Source organism: Ranitomeya variabilis, chromosome 1, assembly GCF_051348905.1.
Source record: "Ranitomeya variabilis isolate aRanVar5 chromosome 1, aRanVar5.hap1, whole genome shotgun sequence".
NCBI lineage: Eukaryota > Metazoa > Chordata > Amphibia > Anura > Dendrobatidae > Ranitomeya > Ranitomeya variabilis.
Genome location: NC_135232.1, coordinates 1,102,225,629 through 1,102,244,960, shown reverse-complemented (window position 1 = coordinate 1,102,244,960; position 19,332 = coordinate 1,102,225,629). Strand labels below are relative to the sequence as shown.

The 19,332-nt window shown below is 46.8% G+C and overlaps 1 protein-coding gene across 1 annotated transcript in view; it reads left to right on the top strand.

The window, feature by feature from the left end:
• Nucleotides 1-18,073, top strand: part of LOC143790368 (protein S100-P-like) — a 79,222-nt gene extending 61,149 nt beyond the window's left edge. The window contains exon 3 of the mRNA XM_077279115.1: nt 17,884-18,073. Coding sequence (XP_077135230.1) covers nt 17,884-18,009 — 126 coding nt within the window. The 3' untranslated portion in view covers nt 18,010-18,073. The remainder of the gene's footprint in view (nt 1-17,883) is intronic.
• The last annotated feature ends 1,259 nt before the right edge of the window (nt 18,074-19,332 follow it).

The window sequence follows — 19,332 nt, the reverse complement described above, 5'->3', positions numbered from 1 at the left end:
AAGGTAGAAGCTCAGCTTTATTCAGTTGAGGGCAACACCAGGGAGGGGCAGAAGCCGTTAGTAGGCCCTAACCACCATTTTGTTTTTTAAAAAACACTTAATGAGAGCCAGAAGGTTGAAGCTCAGCTTTATTCAGTTGAGGGCAACACCAGGCAGGGGCAGACACCGTTAGTAGGCCGGAACCACCATTTTGTTTTTTAAAAAACACTTAATGAGAGCCAGAAGGTTGAAGCTCAGCTTTATTCAGTTGAGGGCAACACCAGGCAGGGGCAGACACCGTTAGTAGGCCGGAACCAGCATTTTGTTTTTTAAAAAACACTTAATGAGAGCCAGAAGGTTGAAGCTCAGCTTTATTCAGTTGAGGGCAACACCAGGCAGGGGCAGACACCGTTAGTAGGCCGGAACCAGCAATGTGTTTAAAAACAGCAGTTAATCAGAGCCGGAAGGTAGAAGCTCAGCTTTATTCAGTTGAGGGCAACACCAGGGAGGGGCAGAAGCCGTTAGTAGGCCGGAACCACCATTTTGTTTTTTAAAAAACACTTAATGAGAGCCAGAAGGTTGAAGCTCAGCTTTATTCAGTTGAGGGCAACACCAGGCAGGGGCAGACACCGTTAGTAGGCCGGAACCAGCAATGTGTTTAAAAACAGCAGTTAATCAGAGCCGGAAGGTAGAAGCTCAGCTTTATTCAGTTGAGGGCAACACCAGGGAGGGGCAGAAGCCGTTAGTAGGCCCTAACCACCATTTTGTTTTTTAAAAAACACTTAATGAGAGCCAGAAGGTTGAAGCTCAGCTTTATTCAGTTGAGGGCAACACCAGGGAGGGGCAGAAGCCATTAGTAGGCCGGAACCAGCAATGTGTTTAAAAACAGCAGTTAATCAGAGCCGGAAGGTAGAAGCTCAGCTTTATTCAGTTGAGGGCAACACCAGGGAGGGGCAGAAGCCGTTAGTAGGCCCTAACCACCATTTTGTTTTTTAAAAAACACTTAATGAGAGCCAGAAGGTTGAAGCTCAGCTTTATTCAGTTGAGGGCAACACCAGGCAGGGGCAGACACCGTTAGTAGGCCGGAACCACCATTTTGTTTTTTAAAAAACACTTAATGAGAGCCAGAAGGTTGAAGCTCAGCTTTATTCAGTTGAGGGCAACACCAGGCAGGGGCAGACACCGTTAGTAGGCCGGAACCAGCATTTTGTTTTTTAAAAAACACTTAATGAGAGCCAGAAGGTTGAAGCTCAGCTTTATTCAGTTGAGGGCAACACCAGGCAGGGGCAGACACCGTTAGTAGGCCGGAACCACCATTTTGTTTTTTAAAAAACACTTAATGAGAGCCAGAAGGTAGAAGCTCAGCTTTATTCAGTTGAGGACAACTTGAATTAGGGACTGCATACAGACTTAGCAGGCTGTCCCCTGTGTGGACCATGCATCCAATACATTAACCCATTGAGCCACAAAGGACACGTAACCTTCCGTGGCCATGCCTACAGGTCCATGTGTCTGTTGTCAGGTGTACCTTTGTCAGTGTAGGCCTATTGGAAGGAGGGACCGCAGACAGGCTTCGAAGGCCTAACACAATAAAATGGGCTGGCTGTAGGCACTTTAAAATTGGTTCCAGGGGTACACGGGCAGCAGTGGTCTGGTCAGTGGAGGCCTAGTGGAAGGAGGGACCGCAGACAGGCTTCGAAGGCCTAAAATAACAAACAATAGGCTCATGGCAGTTTTACAGCGGTTACATGGATACACGGGCAGGCAGCTTGGTGGTGAGTGGAGGAGTATTTAAAGTAGGGACCGCAGACAGGCTATCAAAGGCCTAAAATAACAAACAATAGGCTCATGGCAGTTTTACAGCGGTTACATGGATACACAGGCAGCTTGGTGGTGAGTGGAGGAGTATTTAAAGTAGGGACCGCAGACAGGCTATCAAAGGCCTAAAATAACAAACAATAGGCTCATGGCAGTTTTACAGCGGTTACATGGATACACGGGCAGGCAGCTTGGTGGTGAGTGGAGGAGTATTTAAAGTAGGGACCGCAGACAGGCTATCAAAGGCCTAAAATAACAAACAATAGGCTCATGGCAGTTTTACAGCGGTTACATGGATACACAGGCAGCTTGGTGGTGAGTGGAGGAGTATTTAAAGTAGGGACCGCAGACAGGCTATCAAAGGCCTAAAATAACAAACAATAGGCTCATGGCAGTTTTACAGCGGTTACATGGATACACGGGCAGGCAGCTGGTGATGAGTGGAGGAGTATTTAAAGTAGGGACCGCAGACAGGCTATCAAAGGCCTAAAATAACAAACAATAGGCTCATGGCAGTTTTACAGCGGTTACATGGATACACGGGCAGGCAGCTGGTGATGAGTGGAGGAGTATTTAAAGTAGGGACCGCAGACAGGCTATCAAAGGCCTAAAATAACAAACAATAGGCTCATGGCAGTTTTACAGCGGTTACATGGATACACGGGCAGGCAGCTGGTGATGAGTGGAGGAGTATTTAAAGTAGGGACCGCAGACAGGCTATCAAAGGCCTAAAATAACAAACAATAGGCTCATGGCAGTTTTACAGCGGTTACATGGATACACAGGCAGCTTGGTGGTGAGTGGAGGAGTAGTGCAAGGAGTGTCTGTCCCAGTACTCCCAAAATATAAATAGATGTTAATGTCTCGCAAAACAACCAAAACAAAAAAAAAGGTGGCATACTTAGGTACAGGGGTGGGCTCATCTACTGAGTTTCTGACATAGTAATTTGGCAGTAACTATTTAATGGTGCCAATATAGGACACAGACACAGACTACTTTAAGTTGCATCATAGATGTCTACAAATTTGTATTGTCAGTGCCAGACATTGAATGATGTCAGCGAATAGACTAAAGATTGGTGGAGCTGTGCGACATAATTTTGCACGTGGTAGAGCACATTTTGAGCTGGGGTAGGGGGGAACTCTCTTGAGGCCGGCGGGACCGCCCCAGGGCCCCTCATGTTACAACGGTGTGTCTGACGTTGGGTGCGCACCGCCACCGCCAGAGACACTACATTGTACTATGAGGGACCCAGTAGCAATGCCGTCAACCAAAAGCGAGCACACCCACCTCTTCAGACAAACAGCAGTCTCACGGGTGCTTGCGCCAAGTCGCGATACCACGGCCCCGTGTGGGGAGTTTTGCCATTTAGGGAGGTGTAAACATGTCGTATGCTGTACAATCAGCTGCAGCAAATTAGACATTAGAAAAGTAATTCACAGGCAAGAGCTTTTCATAGGAAAGCTAGGTGTCGGCCGGGCAAGGTGGGGCAAAAGATTTCGAAATCCAGTTGTGGTTCATTTTAATGAATGTTAGATCGTCAACATTTTGGGTAGCCAGACGAGTCCTTTTTTCGGTTAATATTGAACCTGCAGCACTGAATACTCTTTCTGATAGGACACTTGCTGCCGGGCAAGCAAGCTCCTGCAATGCATATTCTGCCAATTCTGGCCAGGTGTCTAATTTGGAGGCCCAGTAATCAAATGGGAATGACGGTTGAGGGAGAACATCGATAAGGGATGAAAAATAGTTAGTAACCATACTGGACAAATGTTGTCTCCTGTCACTTTCAATTGATGCAGCAGTACCTGTCCTGTCTGCGGTCATAGCAAAATCACTCCACAACCTGGTCAGAAAACCCCTCTGTCCAACGCCACTTCTGATGTGTGCACCCCTAACACTCCTAGTCTGCTGCCCCCTGGAGCTCGTGTGAGAACGATCACGTGCGCTGTGTGCTGGGAATGCCTGAAGCAAACGGTCAACAAGAGTTGATTGTTTGGTTGCTAATATTAGTTCCAAGTTCTCATGTGGCATAATATTTTGCAATTTGCCTTTATAGCGTGGATCAAGGAGGCAGGCCAACCAGTAATCGTCATCGTTCATCATTTTCGTAATGCGTGTGTCCCTTTTTAGGATACGTAAGGCATAATCCGCCATGTGGGCCAAAGTTCCAGTTGTCAAATCTCCGGTTGTGATTGGTTGAGGGGCAGTTGCAGGCAAATCTACGTCACTTGTGTCCCTCAAAAAACCAGAACCCGGCCGTGACACGCAACCAATTTCCTGTGCCCCCGGGAAAGGTTCGGCATTAAAAATATACTCATCCCCATCATCCTCCTCGTCCTCCACCTCCTCTTCGCCCGCTACCTCGTCCTGTACACTGCCCTGACCAGACAATGGCTGACTGTCATCAAGGCTTTCCTCTTCCTCTGGTGCAGACGCCTGCTCCTTTATGTGCGTCAAACTTTGCATCAGCAGACGCATTAGGGGGATGCTCATGCTTATTACGGCGTTGTCTGCACTAACCAGCCGTGTGCATTCCTCAAAACGACTTGACACACATCAGCGCAAAGTCATCTGTCAAAAATGTTCAACTAGCTTAAGCAGAGGTCAGAATCTGAAAAGTCTAAATACTAGTTGCAAAGTAAAAAAGGCAGCACACTGCAGCGCTAAGACATGCAAACATGAAACATGAAAACTGAACTGCAATACTGCACTAGAAATATGAAAAATGAGAGCGTTTAGCGCATAAAAATGGCCAATTTTATGTGTACCTGATAGCCCCTTTACGGCATCTCTCGTATATCAGGACCTGATATACGAGAGATGCCGTGATGGGGCTATCAGGTACACATAAAATTGGCCATTTTTATGCGCTAAACGCTCTCATTTTTCATATTTCTAGTGCAGTATTGCAGTTCAGTTTTCATGTTTCATGTTTGCATGTCTTAGCGCTGCAGTGTGCTGCCTTTTTTACTTTGCAACTAGTATTTAGACTTTTCAGATTCTGACCTCTGCTTAAGCTAGTTGAACATTTTTGACAGATGACTTTGCGCTGATCAGTTGGATGTTGTTTAAAAAAATGCCAGACTGCACTCTTCCTAGACTCGGATCCCTTTTCAGGGATTGCAGACTGAGCTTTAACCGGATGGCCACGCTGTCCTCCAACAGGTTTTGGCTTTGACACGCGTTTTGGGCCAGATACGGGCCCGGCAGATGGAACCTGTTGCGATGTTGATGCCTGCTGCGGCCCCTCCTCCACCTCCGCTTCTGAACTACTGCCGCCTGCACCCTGTTCCCCCAATGGCTGCCAATCGGGGTCAATAACTGGGTCATCTATTACCTCCTCTTCGAGCTCGTGTGCAACTTCGTCTGTGTCACTGTGTCGGTCGGTGGTATAGCGTTCGTGGCGGGGCAACATAGTCTCATCAGGGTCTGATTGTGGATCTGTACCCTGAGAGGGCAATGTGGTGGTCTGAGTCAAAGGAGCAGCATAGTACTCTGGCTGTGGCTGTGCATCAGTGCACTCCATGTCAGAATCTACTTGTAATGGGCATGGCCTGTTAAATGTTTCACTTTCTAAGCCAGGGACGGTATGTGTAAAGAGCTCCATGGAGTGACCCGTTGTGTCGCCTGCTGCATCCTTCTCTCTTGTTGTAGTTTTTGCTGAGGAGGACAAGGAAGCGACTTGTCCCTGACCGTGAACATCCACAAGCGACGCGCTGCTTTTACATTTACCAGTTTCGGAAGAGGAGGCAAAAGAGCTAGAGGCTGAGTCTGCAATGTAAGCCAAAACTTGCTGTTGCTGCTCCGCCTTTAAAAGCGGTTTTCCTACTCCCAGAAAAGAGAGCGTTCGAGGCCTTGTGTAGCCTGACGACGAAACTGGCTCCACAGCTCCAGACTTAGGTGGAATATTTTTATCCCCACGACCACCTGATGCTCCACTACCACTACCATCATTACCAGCTGACAATGAACGCCCACGACGACCTCTTGCACCAGACTTCCTCATTGTTTTAAAATCTTAACCTGTGAAGGAAGCCCCTGTTCCTTCCACGTCACCAATCCGTGACGTCACTACACAGGCACAGCTCTCCGGCGCCCCCTTTGTCTCTCAGGTCAGTAAGGGAACTGCACCTAGAGCAAATGGCCGCCGGAATGACTGCCCTGTTACCCACACTGGGTATTCTAGGATTCGCAATCAGAGTAAAAGGATCAGCCCAAAATTAATTTATGATTTAATTGCCTTAAGGGCGCACTAGGTAATTACAAGAAATATACAATCACAATATATCAAGAGTTACAGTCAGAGTACAATATAACAACAATGATACAAGGCTTAAGGTATAAAGTTGGAGGTCACTTTACCAGGTTAGAGGTCGCTTGTGGAAGCCGGGGGGCGCAGCGTTCCGCAGGTCCAAAACTTTAGTTGCCGGGCAGCCCCCAGAAAGCGTGTGCTTGCCCCCCTCTGGCTGGCGTGTGCCCTGTTTCTTAGCTGTTCATCTTCTGTGTGTCACCCACTCTCCACATGGTCCAGCTCTTAACCCTGCCGTGTCCCTCCCCCTGTAGCTGGGTGGGCTTAGCAATCTCCACCCCTCTGCCTCCCTGCAAGATTTATTCCAATATCTAATAAATGGGATAACTGCTCTCAGGATGATCGGATCAGCCCACGGGCAGTACCAGCGCCTGTGGTTTGTTCTGCCGGTCGTACTGGGATCAAACCTGGACCCATTCGGTCCCTGTGGGAGGCTGATCTCTATATCTCGGGTTTCAGACCTCCCACGGATACCGGAGTCGCACTATTAGATGCACCATTTCTTTAGGACGAGGGGAATATTTTTTATGAGCCGGTACCTCGGACGATGCGTCCATAATTCACGATTCCATGTCAGAGACGGTTCGGCTGGACGACCATACTAGATGTGTATCCAGTGGCTACTTGACATGCGTGCTTTAATTAAGCCCCCATGCATTTCCAAGCTCCCTGCTGGTGTGGTTTCCTCCCTGAGCTTTGAAGTACCTTCTGCAATCTACACTGAGCTCAGCCAATTACCATACTAATAGGCACTATGTTCATTAGAAAAGGTGGGGGCCAGGAGCACTCCTCTCTGCAGACCTGTGACCAGGAGGCAAAATGGAGTCACGCCAATCTCTGTTAGTATGCCCGTCCAAGATGGCGGCTGTTCCCTCATCACACCTCCCTGCTTTAGAGGGCGCTAGGGGGCATCACATTCCTGTGTTCCCCCGTGCGCCCTTCCGCACTCTCTCCTTGCCGGGACAACCCATCAGCATTACCATGGTCTCTGCCCCCTCCTCTGTCTCTCTCCGAGGCTGTCTCTGCCTCCTCCTCTGTCTCTCTGAGGCAGTCTCTGCCTCCTCCTCTGTCTCTCTCTGAGGCTGTCTCTGCCCCCTCCTCTCTCTCTGAGGCTGTCCCTGCCCCCTCCTCTCTGTCTCTGAAGCTGTCCCTGCCTCCTCCTGTCTCGCCCTGAGGCCGTCTCTGCCTCCTTCTCTCCTTCCCTGAGGCAGTCTCTGCCTCCTCCTCTGTCTCTCTCTGAGGCTGTCTCTGCCCCCTCCTCTCTCTCTAAGGCTGCCTCGGCCTTCTCTCTCTTTCGGAGGCTGTCTCTGCCTCCTCCTCGGTCACTCCATGAGGCTGTCTCTGCCCCCTCCTCTCTGTCTCTGAGGCTGTCCCTGCCTCCTCCTCTGTCCCTCTCTGAGGCTGTCTCTGCCTCTCCCTCTCTCTCTGAGGCTGTCTCTGCCTCCTTCTCTCTTTCCCTGAGGCTGTCCCTGCCTCCTCCTCTGTCCCTCTCTGAGGCTGTCTCTGCCTCTCCCTCTCTCTTTCTGAGCGGATAGGGTACCCCTAACTGTCGGTCCCTGGGCCACGCCTCCGGTGAACCCTGCTGGACCGTTACCTGGAACAGCCATCCCTGGTCCCAGACCACCCGCTCGCGGTCTGACTCCCCAGGAGGGTGTGCCGCCTGCTCCTTGAGAGCTTTCAGGCTAGCATCAGCTTCCAACGCTGCCTGAAATCCCTGACTCGATGTGGCGAGAATGGACGACACTGCCACATCCGCTGTCAGCTCCCCGGGATCTGTCTCCTGGCCGCTGTCTGACTCGGCCGCCACTTGGTCAGAGAGGGGGAAGCCTTCGGACCTCTGCAAGGCTCCTTGGGCTCCGGCGCTCCCACTCCTGGTGACAGCGGCCACGACCGCTGTGCCCATGGGTAGCGCCTGCTTCCCCCCGGCTCCTGACCAAGTCGCCGGGTCAGGCAGACTTCCCTGCCCTCCTGACATCCCGGGGGTGGGGAACTCCTGCCCTGGGGTCTTACCTGGTGGCTCCTCTCCTGGGACGCCTCCTCCCCCCATGGCCTGTTCCCCTTCCTGCAGGGGCCCTAGACTCAGCAGGCTGGATTCACTTAGGGGCCCTACACTGCCCATAGCAGCCCCTCCCTCCACCTCTGTGCTCTCCCCTACAGTCTCCTCACCTGTCCTCCCTGTGAGCCCTGTGTGTGTGGTGTCAGTGTATGGATTACCCTCAGGTTTCAATCCCTCCTCCACTGTTGGAGGCACATTCAACACATCAACATTCACAGTAGAGTCATGACATTCTTGGGGAGCCGAACTTGGGGGTTCAGTGGCCACATACTGAGACACTATCTGCCCCAAATCGGTCCCAAGTAATACATTGGCAGGAATATTTGACGTTACTCCCACCTCCCGCACTCCCCTCCCGGCGCCCCAGTCCAAAAACATCTTGGCGACAGGCAGCGCCGGTTCCACGCCTCCAATTCCGGAGACGGAAAGGGTTTTTCCCGGTACCAAGTCTTGAGGGGACACCACCTCAGGACGTACCAGGGTTCGTTCAGCGCCTGTGTCCCGCAGTCCCATGACCGCTGTGCGGCCGATAGTGACGGGTTGGTAATTGTCCAGGGACCTCCCACCACCCCCTCCCACACATAAAACAGTGGACGGTTTCGGGGACAGGGATGGGGCCTTAAGACGCTGGGGACATGCAGACTTGAAGTGTCCCAGCTGGTTGCAGTGATGACAACGTCTGGGTTCTGCGCCTGGCCTGGAGAGGGCAGCAGGGGGGTACACCCCTTGCACTCTGGGGGCTGGGGAAACAGGGGCAGGATTGGGCTTACCCCCTCTCCAGGTGCTGCTGGCAGGCTTCTTCGGCTCAGGCACCCTGTTATTGGCATACTCATCTGCCAGGGCGGCTGTAGCAGAAGCCCCCTTCGGTTTCCGGTCACGAAGGAACTGCTGGAGGTCCTCTGAGCAGTTCCACAAGAACTGCTCCGTGACGAACAGTTCCTGGACCTCCTGGCGGGTGGTGAGCGCTAGACCCGAGGTCCAGTGCTCTGCAGCTCTCAGCAACGCCCGCATGTGGTCGGTCCAGGTGTCCTTTGGGCCCCGCTGCAGGCTCCGGAACTTCTTGCGGTAGGACTCCGGGGTGAGGTTGTAGTGCTGGATCAGGGCCCGCTTGATGCTGCTGTAGTCCTGCTCCGCCCCGGCAGGTAAGTCCCCCAAAACTTCCAGGGACTTACCCCTCAAACGGGGGGTCAGGTATCTTGCCCACTGAGCCGGTGCCAGATGGTGTTGAAGGCAGGTCCTTTCAAAGGCCAGCAAGAAGGAATCCAGGTCTCCATCCTTCTCAAGCAGAGGGAAGTCCTCGGCCCGGACTTTGGAAACCCTGGACTCTGGTGGTGCTGGGGCGTCCAGCGGGAGCCCGTGTTGAGCCATCTCCAGTCGGTGCTGGCGCTCCGCTGCTCTCTCTGCCGCTGCTTGCTCTGCCGCTTCACGGCGTTCTGCACGCTCGACCCCCGCTGCTTTCTCTGCAGCTGCCATGAGTCTCATATAGGCGTCTTCATTACCTGCCTCGAGACGTGCCACTGCCGCTGCAACAAGGGTCGCTGATGTGGACAGGCTGGGGCGGGTAGGTGGTGGGTAGTCCCTTGCCGGACTACGCACGGGTGGCTGGCTCCTTGGGGAGTCTGGGCTGAGCTCCCCCTCACCTTGAACAGTAAAGTCCACCACCACCTCCTCATCGACCATAGCACTGGCCTGCGCCCTCACTGCACTCCTGGTGCCCTCTGCCATCTTTGAAACCTCTGGTTACTGACACAGCTGTAACCCTGACCTTGCACACAACTTATTATATTTACACTCTGACCGTCTAGTGCTGGGCTGACCTTAAGACCCCAGCAGCGAAAGTTACTACTGGTAGCCTTTAGTGTCTGGGAGTAGGGGTCCCACGCACACTATTACTCTGATCCCACGTACGCTGCCACCACTGTGAAGGAAGCCCCTGTTCCTTCCACGTCACCAATCCGTGACGTCACTACACAGGCACAGCTCTCCGGCGCCCCCTTTGTCTCTCAGGTCAGTAAGGGAACTGCACCTAGAGCAAATGGCCGCCGGAATGACTGCCCTGTTACCCACACTGGGTATTCTAGGATTCGCAATCAGAGTAAAAGGATCAGCCCAAAATTAATTTATGATTTAATTGCCTTAAGGGCACACTAGGTAATTACAAGAAATATACAATCACAATATATCAAGAGTTACAGTCAGAGTACAATATAACAACAATGATACAAGGCTTAAGGTATAAAGTTGGAGGTCACTTTACCAGGTTAGAGGTCGCTTGTGGAAGCCGGGGGGCGCAGCGTTCCGCAGGTCCAAAACTTTAGTTGCCGGGCAGCCCCCAGAAAGCGTGTGCTTGCCCCCCTCTGGCTGGCGTGTGCCCTGTTTCTTAGCTGTTCATCTTCTGTGTGTCACCCACTCTCCACATGGTCCAGCTCTTAACCCTGCCGTGTCCCTCCCCCTGTAGCTGGGTGGGCTTAGCAATCTCCACCCCTCTGCCTCCCTGCAAGATTTATTCCAATATCTAATAAATGGGATAACTGCTCTCAGGATGATCGGATCAGCCCACGGGCAGTACCAGCGCCTGTGGTTTGTTCTGCCGGTCGTACTGGGATCAAACCTGGACCCATTCGGTCCCTGTGGGAGGCTGATCTCTATATCTCGGGTTTCAGACCTCCCACGGATACCGGAGTCGCACTATTAGATGCACCATTTCTTTAGGACGAGGGGAATATTTTTTATGAGCCGGTACCTCGGACGATGCGTCCATAATTCACGATTCCATGTCAGAGACGGTTCGGCTGGACGACCATACTAGATGTGTATCCAGTGGCTACTTGACATGCGTGCTTTAATTAAGCCCCCATGCATTTCCAAGCTCCCTGCTGGTGTGGTTTCCTCCCTGAGCTTTGAAGTACCTTCTGCAATCTACACTGAGCTCAGCCAATTACCATACTAATAGGCACTATGTTCATTAGAAAAGGTGGGGGCCAGGAGCACTCCTCTCTGCAGACCTGTGACCAGGAGGCAAAATGGAGTCACGCCAATCTCTGTTAGTATGCCCGTCCAAGATGGCGGCTGTTCCCTCATCACATAACCAAAGTAACTTTATTTGTTGCTGTCAAACAACTTACACGGTGAGCTATAACTTCAGTATGATTTCAATATCCCTTAACAGGTTGGTGAGACCACAAGGAAAATCAGGCACAATGTTACACACTCTGTTTTCTGTGGCACAAAATCACAGAGATGACACACACGCAGGACTGTCACTCAAGCACTAATGTCAATATTAATCTCCCACCTAATTTATTTATTTATTTTTTCTCAGGGAGACTTTAGAAACCAAATAATATTAAAAAAAAAAAAAAAAAAAAAGGCTTTCTATGGCCCACAATTAGAGAGAGAGAGGTGGCACACCCAGGAGTCAAGACTGGCGCACAAGCTGAAAGGGCAATATTACTCTCCCACTGTTTTTTTAAGTTTTTTTTTTTTTATTTTCAGGGAGACTTTAGAAACCAAATAATATTAAAAAAACCAAAAAAATAAATAGCCTTTCTATGGCCCACTGAATGAGAGAGAGAGGTGGCACACCCAGGAGTCAAGACTGGCACACAAGCTGAAAGGGCAATATTACTCTCCCACTGTTTTTTTATGTATTTTTTGTTTTTTAAGGGAGACTTTAGAAACCCAATAATATTTAAAAAAACAAAAAAAAAAAAGGCTTTCTATGGCCCACAATTAGAGAGAGAGAGGTGGCACACCCAGGAGTCAAGACGGGCGCACAAGCTGAAAGGGCAATATTACTCTCCCACTGTTTGTTTAAGTTTTTTTTTTATTATTTTCAGGGAGACTTTAGAAACCAAATAATATTAAAAAAACCAAAAAAATAAATAGCCTTTCTATGGCCCACTGAATGAGAGAGAGAGGTGGCACACCCAGGAGTCAAGACTGGCGCACAAGCTGAAAGGGCAATATTACTCTCCCACTGTTTTTTTAAGTTTTTTTTTTTTTTCAGGGAGACTTTAGAAACCAAATAATATTAAAAAAACCAAAAAAATAAATAGCCTTTCTATGGCCCACAATTAGAGAGAGAGAGGTGGCACACCCAGGAGTCAAGACTGGCGCACAAGCTGAAAGGGCAATATTACTCTCCCACTGTTTTTTTAAGGTTTTTTTTTTTTATTTTCAGGGAGACTTTAGAAACCAAATAATATTAAAAAAACCAAAAAAATAAATAGCCTTTCTATGGCCCACTGAATGAGAGAGAGAGGTGGCACACCCAGGAGTCAAGACTGGCACACAAGCTGAAAGGGCAATATTACTCTCCCACTGTTTTTTTATGTATTTTTTGTTTTTTAAGGGAGACTTTAGAAACCAAATAATATTAAAAAAAAAACAAAAAAAAAAAGTCTTTCTATGGCCCACAATTAGAGAGAGAGAGGTGGCACACCCAGGAGTCAAGACTGGCGCACAAGCTGAAAGGGCAATATTACTCTCCCACTGTTTTTTTAAGTTTTTTTTTTTTTTCAGGGAGACTTTAGAAACCAAATAATATTAAAAAAACCAAAAAAATAAATAGCCTTTCTATGGCCCACAATTAGAGAGAGAGAGGTGGCACACCCAGGAGTCAAGACTGGCACACAAGCTGAAAGGGCAATATTACTCTCCCACTGTTTTTTTATGTATTTTTTGTTTTTTAAGGGAGACTTTAGAAACCAAATAATATTAAAAAAAAAAAACAAAAAAATAAATAGCCTTTCTATGGCCCACAATTAGAGAGAGAGAGGTGGCACACCCAGGAGTCAAGACTGGCGCACAAGCTGAAAGGGCAATATTACTCTCCCACTGTTTTTTTAAGTTTTTTTTTTATTTTCAGGGAGACTTTAGAAACCAAATAATATTAAAAAAAACAAAAAAATAAATAGCCTTTCTATGGCCCACTGAATGAGAGAGAGAGGTGGCACACCCAGGAGTCAAGACTGGCACACAAGCTGAAAGGGCAATATTACTCTCCCACTGTTTTTTTATTTTATTTTTTTTTTTTCAGGGAGACTTTAGAAACCAAATAATAAGAAAAAAAATAAATAAATAAATAGGCTTTCTATAGCCCACTGAATAAGAGATAGCACACACAGCAGTGGCACACAAGCCCTGACTGAGGCCAATATTTTTCTCCCACTGATTGATGTAGTGTTTTTGTGTTGAGGTAGAATTTAGAACACAAATCACGGAAAAAATAAATAGGCTTTCTATGGCCCACTCAGTGAGAGATGGCACACACAGGGATGGCACTGTAGCAGAAATGCCAATCTTAATCTCCCACAAAAAAAAAAAAAAAAAAAAAAAAACAGGGACTGTCCTACAATTACTATCTCCCTGCAGTAATCTAAGCCAGGTATGGCAGGCAGCAATAGGAGTGAACTGATGCACAAATTAAATAAAAAGTGTGGACAAACAAAAAAGATAGCTGTGCAGAAAGGAACAAGAGGATATGTGCTTTGAAAAAAGCAGTTGGTTTCCACAGTGGCGTACACACAGCAATACAGCTATCACGGAGCCTTCTAGGGCAGCCCAATGAGCTACAGCGCTGAGGAAAAAAAAAAAAAATAGCTTCCACTGTTCCTGCACACCGAAGGTGGTGTTGGACAGTGGAAATCGCTACAGCACAAGCGGTTTGGTGGTTAGTGGACCCTGCCTAACGCTCTCCCTGCTTCTGACGAAGCGGCAGCAACCTCTCCCTAAGCTCAGATCAGCAGCAGTAAGATGGCGGTCGGCGGGAACGCCCCTTTATAGCTCCTGTGACGCCGCAGACAGCAAGCCAATCACTGCAATGCCCTTCTCTAAGATGGTGGGGACCAGGATCTATGTCATCACGCTGCCCACACTCTGCGTTCACCTTCATTGGCTGAGAAATGGCGCTTTTCGCGTCATTGAAACGCGACTTTGGCGCGAAAGTCGCGTACCGCATGGCCGACAAGCACAGGGGTCGGATCGGGTTTCATGAGACGCCGACTTAGCCAAAAGTCGGCGACTTTTGAAAATGATCGACCCGTTTCGCTCAACCCTACTCCCAAGGTGTTGTTTTCAGAACAAAGTACATTTTGCATTTCATTTGGAAATCAGGGTCCCAGAGTCTGGAGGAAGAGTGGAGAGGCCACAATCCAAGCTGCTGGAGGTCTAGTGTGAAGTTACCACAATCAGTGATGGATTGTGGAGCCATGTCATCTGCTAGTATAGGTCCACTGTGTTTTATCAAGACCAAATTCAGCACAGCCATCTACCATGCTTCCCTCTTCCAACAAGCTATTTAGAAATTTAATTTTCCAGCAGGACTTGGCACCTGTCCACACTACCAAAAGTATCAATACCTGGTTTAAAAACCACCATATCTGTTGTGAATTCTGTTCTTGGGTTCCCTCCGGTGGTTGTTGGTGGTATTGCAGCTGTCCCTGGCTTGCAATTCTGGTCAGGTGTCTGTCATGAATCCCCAATGGCTAGGGATAGCAAGGGACAAGCAAAGTAATACAAAATATAGGACGAGCTCTAGGGTGATGGAACCTGGGCTGACTGCTGCCCTACGCCTGACAAACGCAACTAGAGATAGCCAGGGAGCGTGCCTACGTTGGTTCTAGACGCCACGCACCAGCCTAAGAGCTAACTAGTACTGCAGAGAAAATAAAGACCTCACTTGCCTCCAGAGGAATGAACCCCAAAAGGTATAGTTGCCCCCCACATGTATTGACGGTGAAATGAGAGGAAGGCACACACATAGAGATGATATATATAGGTTCAGCAAATTGAGGCCCGCTGTAAACTAGAAAGCAGAACGATACAAAAGGGGTCCGAGCGGTCAGCAAAAAACCCTAATCAAAAAACCATCCTGAGATTACAAGAACCCATGTGCCAACTCATGGCACATGGGGAGAACCTCAGTCCACTAGAGCTACCAGCTAGCATAGAGACATAATAAGCAAGCTGGACAAAAAAACCAACAACTGAAAATCAGCACTTAGCTTATCCTGAAAGATCTGGGAGCAGGTAGGCAGGAACCAAACAGAGCACATCTGAATACATTGATAGCCGGCAAGGGAATCACAGAAAGGCCAGGTAAAATAGGAAACACCCAGCCTCTGATGGACAGGTGGAAACCAAAGGCCGCAACCCACCAAAGTCACCCAGTACCAGCAGTAACCAGCAGAGGGAGCCCACAAACAGAATCCACAACAGGTGTCCCTGCTAATTGCAGGCCTCACTGGGGTATTTAGGGCTGCTGGATTCATTAGTCAGTGCCAGTTGTCCATTGTTCTTGGAGGGATTGCTTCTCTCTCTGGCTCCTCATGCTCCGCTGCCAATTCAGCTAAGATAAGTGCCTGGTTTTTTGTCTCTGTGCACACATGCAGTGTGCTTGTAATTCAGTGCAATTCATTTGTGTTTTTGTCCAGCTTAGACTTTGTTTGGATTTTTCAGTCATGCTTTATCCTCAGGAGTTGCAGATATACTTGCTATGTCTTTAGTTAGATGTAGTATATTTGTCCAACAAAATGAAGAGAAAAGAAGTGGCACTCACCCGGGATTTGCTGAACGATACTTGTCCTTTATTGAAAAATCACAACATCACGGACTTTACACGGAGAGGCGGCAGGTAGAGGAAGGGTTGCGGGGAGTGAGGAGAGGACTACGGCCGTTTCACGCTCGTGCGCTTCCACGGGTCCAGCTGGACCCGTGGAAGCGCACGAGCGCAAAACGGCCGTAGTCCTCTCCTCACTCCCCGCAACCCTTCCTCTACCTGCCGCCTCTCCGTGTAAAGTCCGTGATGTTGTGATTTTTCAATAAAGGACAAGTATCGTTCAGCAAATCCCGGGTGAGTGCCACTTCTTTTCTCTTCATTTTGTTGGACAATTGGCTATACTTTTATCAAGTGGAGCACCACTCTTACATTGCTGGTTACAGACATACTGCACATGTCCTGCAAGGAATCCTGTCTTAAAAGATATGAGAGTTGATGAATATTACCTGGTGCCGTTCGTTTTGTGACTTTTTGCATTTTGTAGTATATTTGTATTTTCTGCTGTGGATATTTTTAGGATTTTAATACTGACCGCTTAGAATTCTGTCCTATCCTTTTCTATTTAGCTAGAAGTGCCTCTTTTGCTAAATTCTGTTTTTCTGCCTACGTGTGTCTTTCCTCTTACTCACAGTCAATATTTGTGGGGGGCTGCCTATCTTTTGGGGTTCTGCTCGGAGGCAAGATAGAATTCTCATTTCCTCCTATAGGGGTATTTAGTCCTCCGGCTGTGTCGAGGTGTCTAGGACTGGTTAGGTACACCCCACGGCTACTTCTAGTTGTGGTGTCAGTTTAGGGTTTGCGGTCAGTACAGATACCACTTACTCCTGAGAAAGTCTCTCATGCTGCTCCTAGGTCACCGGATCATAACACATGTCACTGTGATATCACTGTGCTTGATTGGCCAACAAACTCGTCTGCCCTTAACCCCAGAATCTATGGAGTATTGTCAAGAAGAAGATGAGAGACACCAGACCCAACAATGCAGACGAGCTATAGGCTGCTATCAAAGCAACCTGGGCTTCCATAACACCTCAGCAGTGCAACAGGCTGATCGCCTCCATGCAGTTGTTGCAGTAATTGATGTAAAAGGAGCCCCGACCAAGTATTGAGTGCATTTACTGAATAATACATTTCAGGAGGCCAAAATTACGGATTTTAAAATAATTTTTTAAAGCTAGTGTTATAAAGTATTCTAAATTACTGAGATAATGACTTTTGGGTTTTCATTTGCTTTAATCATCAAGATTAACAGAAATAAACACTTGAAATAGATCACTATGTCTGTAATGACTCTATATAATATACAGTATGAGATTCACTTTTTGTGTCGAAGAACTGAAATAAATTAACTTTTTGATGATGTTCTAATTTATTGAGAAACTCTTGTAGATTAGTCTGGCTTGACTTGTTTGCTACAAACCCATGCTGGTTCTGGTAAATTACTGTATTATTATCCAAGTACTTAAATACATGCTGTTTAATAATTTGTTAAAATATCTTTCTTGGTATAGAGGTAAGGCTCCTTGTCCTGTAATTTCCTGGCTCCATCCTCTTTCCTTTTTTGAAGATAGGGATAACATTTGTCCTTCTCCAATCTTCTGGGACTTTTCCTGTTTTCCAGGATTTTGCAAAGATTCTGGCTAGTGGTTCTCTAAATTCATCTGCTAACTCTTTTGGTACCCTATGATGTAATTCATCTGGACCAGGAGATTTAAATTCATTTAAATTGAATATCCAAATGAGAAAACAAATTTACAGGGTTTTAAACTGAAAACTGAAAATGCACCTGGTCAGGAATCCTGGTAAATTGCCTGGAATTGAACTTGTTAAAGCACATTGGAACCATACAAATATTGCAAAGGTAGCCACATCCTTCATGAAGAAGTTAAGGCAGAGCTCCTATGTGTTTGAGTGTCTAGGGTTATCGATGGTTACACCGAAGGGTCTTGTATAAATATTCAGAATCTTACAGATCATTGCTTGTAGCATCTAGTGTATGGAGGATTCATTTTTTATTTTTGGGGTATTTTACATTCAGATTTGGAAATTCTATTTTTCATGTTCTGTTTCTCCTTGGCTAATTCAGTTGTACATACAATGATAAATAACAGACGAGCTTCTTTGATTGTAACAATTTAAAATCATTTCTTTTTTAGAATGCCAAAGAGAAGGACAATTCTGGCAAACTCCTAAAGGATCTGTTTATAAATGGAGAAGCTGAAGTGGATTTCAAGGAATTTATAAACATTCTTTCTCGTGTCCTCATTACATCAAACGAATGAGAACTTGCCTACAAATTAATTATTAATATCAATTTAGCATTGGCTAATAAACTTCTGTATTTAATATGTTCTGCTTCTTTCTTTTGTTGAAGGTAATGTACTGGTTAATATCAACATACATTATACATAGTAGAATATGAAGTGAATGTGTTATAATATTCCAGGAGGTCAAGGGTAATTTATTGATTAGCACTTATTACATAATTATACATATTATATAATTTATATTGTACAATTATACCTACAATTACATTTTTCTAACACAATTAGGTCCAAAATGTTTATTGTCGTTAATGTTTTCCGAATACAGATCTTCAAATGGGAAAATTATCAACTGATAATTGGCATAAGAAAAGTTGCAGATGATGTGGTGTAACATATTTGCACCAAAACTTGGAACTTTTTTTGGCAGTCATAATCTCTGTCTTTCTGACATTCCTATCAAGTTTAACCCCTTTGCGACCTATGATATATAGATCTGATATGATCTGATCAGCTGTCATGTGCCCCAAACAGCTGCGAGAGGAATTGTTATCCACAGCCGGCTGAGAACATGTTAAATTCCGCTACCAATCTCTGACAGTGTCTTCTAAAATGCACACGTGCATCACTAACTCCACGACAGGAGACCCTCGTGCTTGTCATTGCCAATCTGCTATGAGTGCTGCTCCGTGGCTGGCGTTCACAGCAGATGATGACTTATGCTACACATTGGAGGGCTAAAGCCCTGCTATGCGTAGCACAAATTATCAAAAGATCGCAGCTTCAAGTAGACTGTTGAAGAAAGTGAAAATTTAAAAAAAAAGTTTTTACAAATATTTAAAAAAATGTTAAAAAATAAAAGTTCAAATCACCCCCCATTCAAAATAAAACAATAACAAAAATAAAAAATACATATATTTGGCATCGCTTGGTTAAGAAATGTCCAATCTAGCAAAACATAAAAATAATTAATCTGATCGGTAAACGGCGTAAAAAGAAAAAAAAAAGAAAAAACTACACTATTAATATTTATTCGGTTCACCGCAACATTGAAATAAAATGCAATAATAGACAATCAAAAGACCGTATCTACCCCAAAATGGCAGGTCAGGTTTAGCATTTAGTGAACATGGTAAAAAAAAACTATTGTGGAACTTTTTTTGCAGTTTCTCTACACTTGGAATTTGTTTATAATTTTCTAGTACGTTACATGGTAAAACCAATGGAGTTTTTCAAATGTAAAACTCGTCCCGAAAAAAACAAGCCCTCTCTTGGCCATATTGATGAAAAATAAAAAAAAGTTATGGCTCTGGGAAGAAGGGGAGCCAAAAACAAAGACGA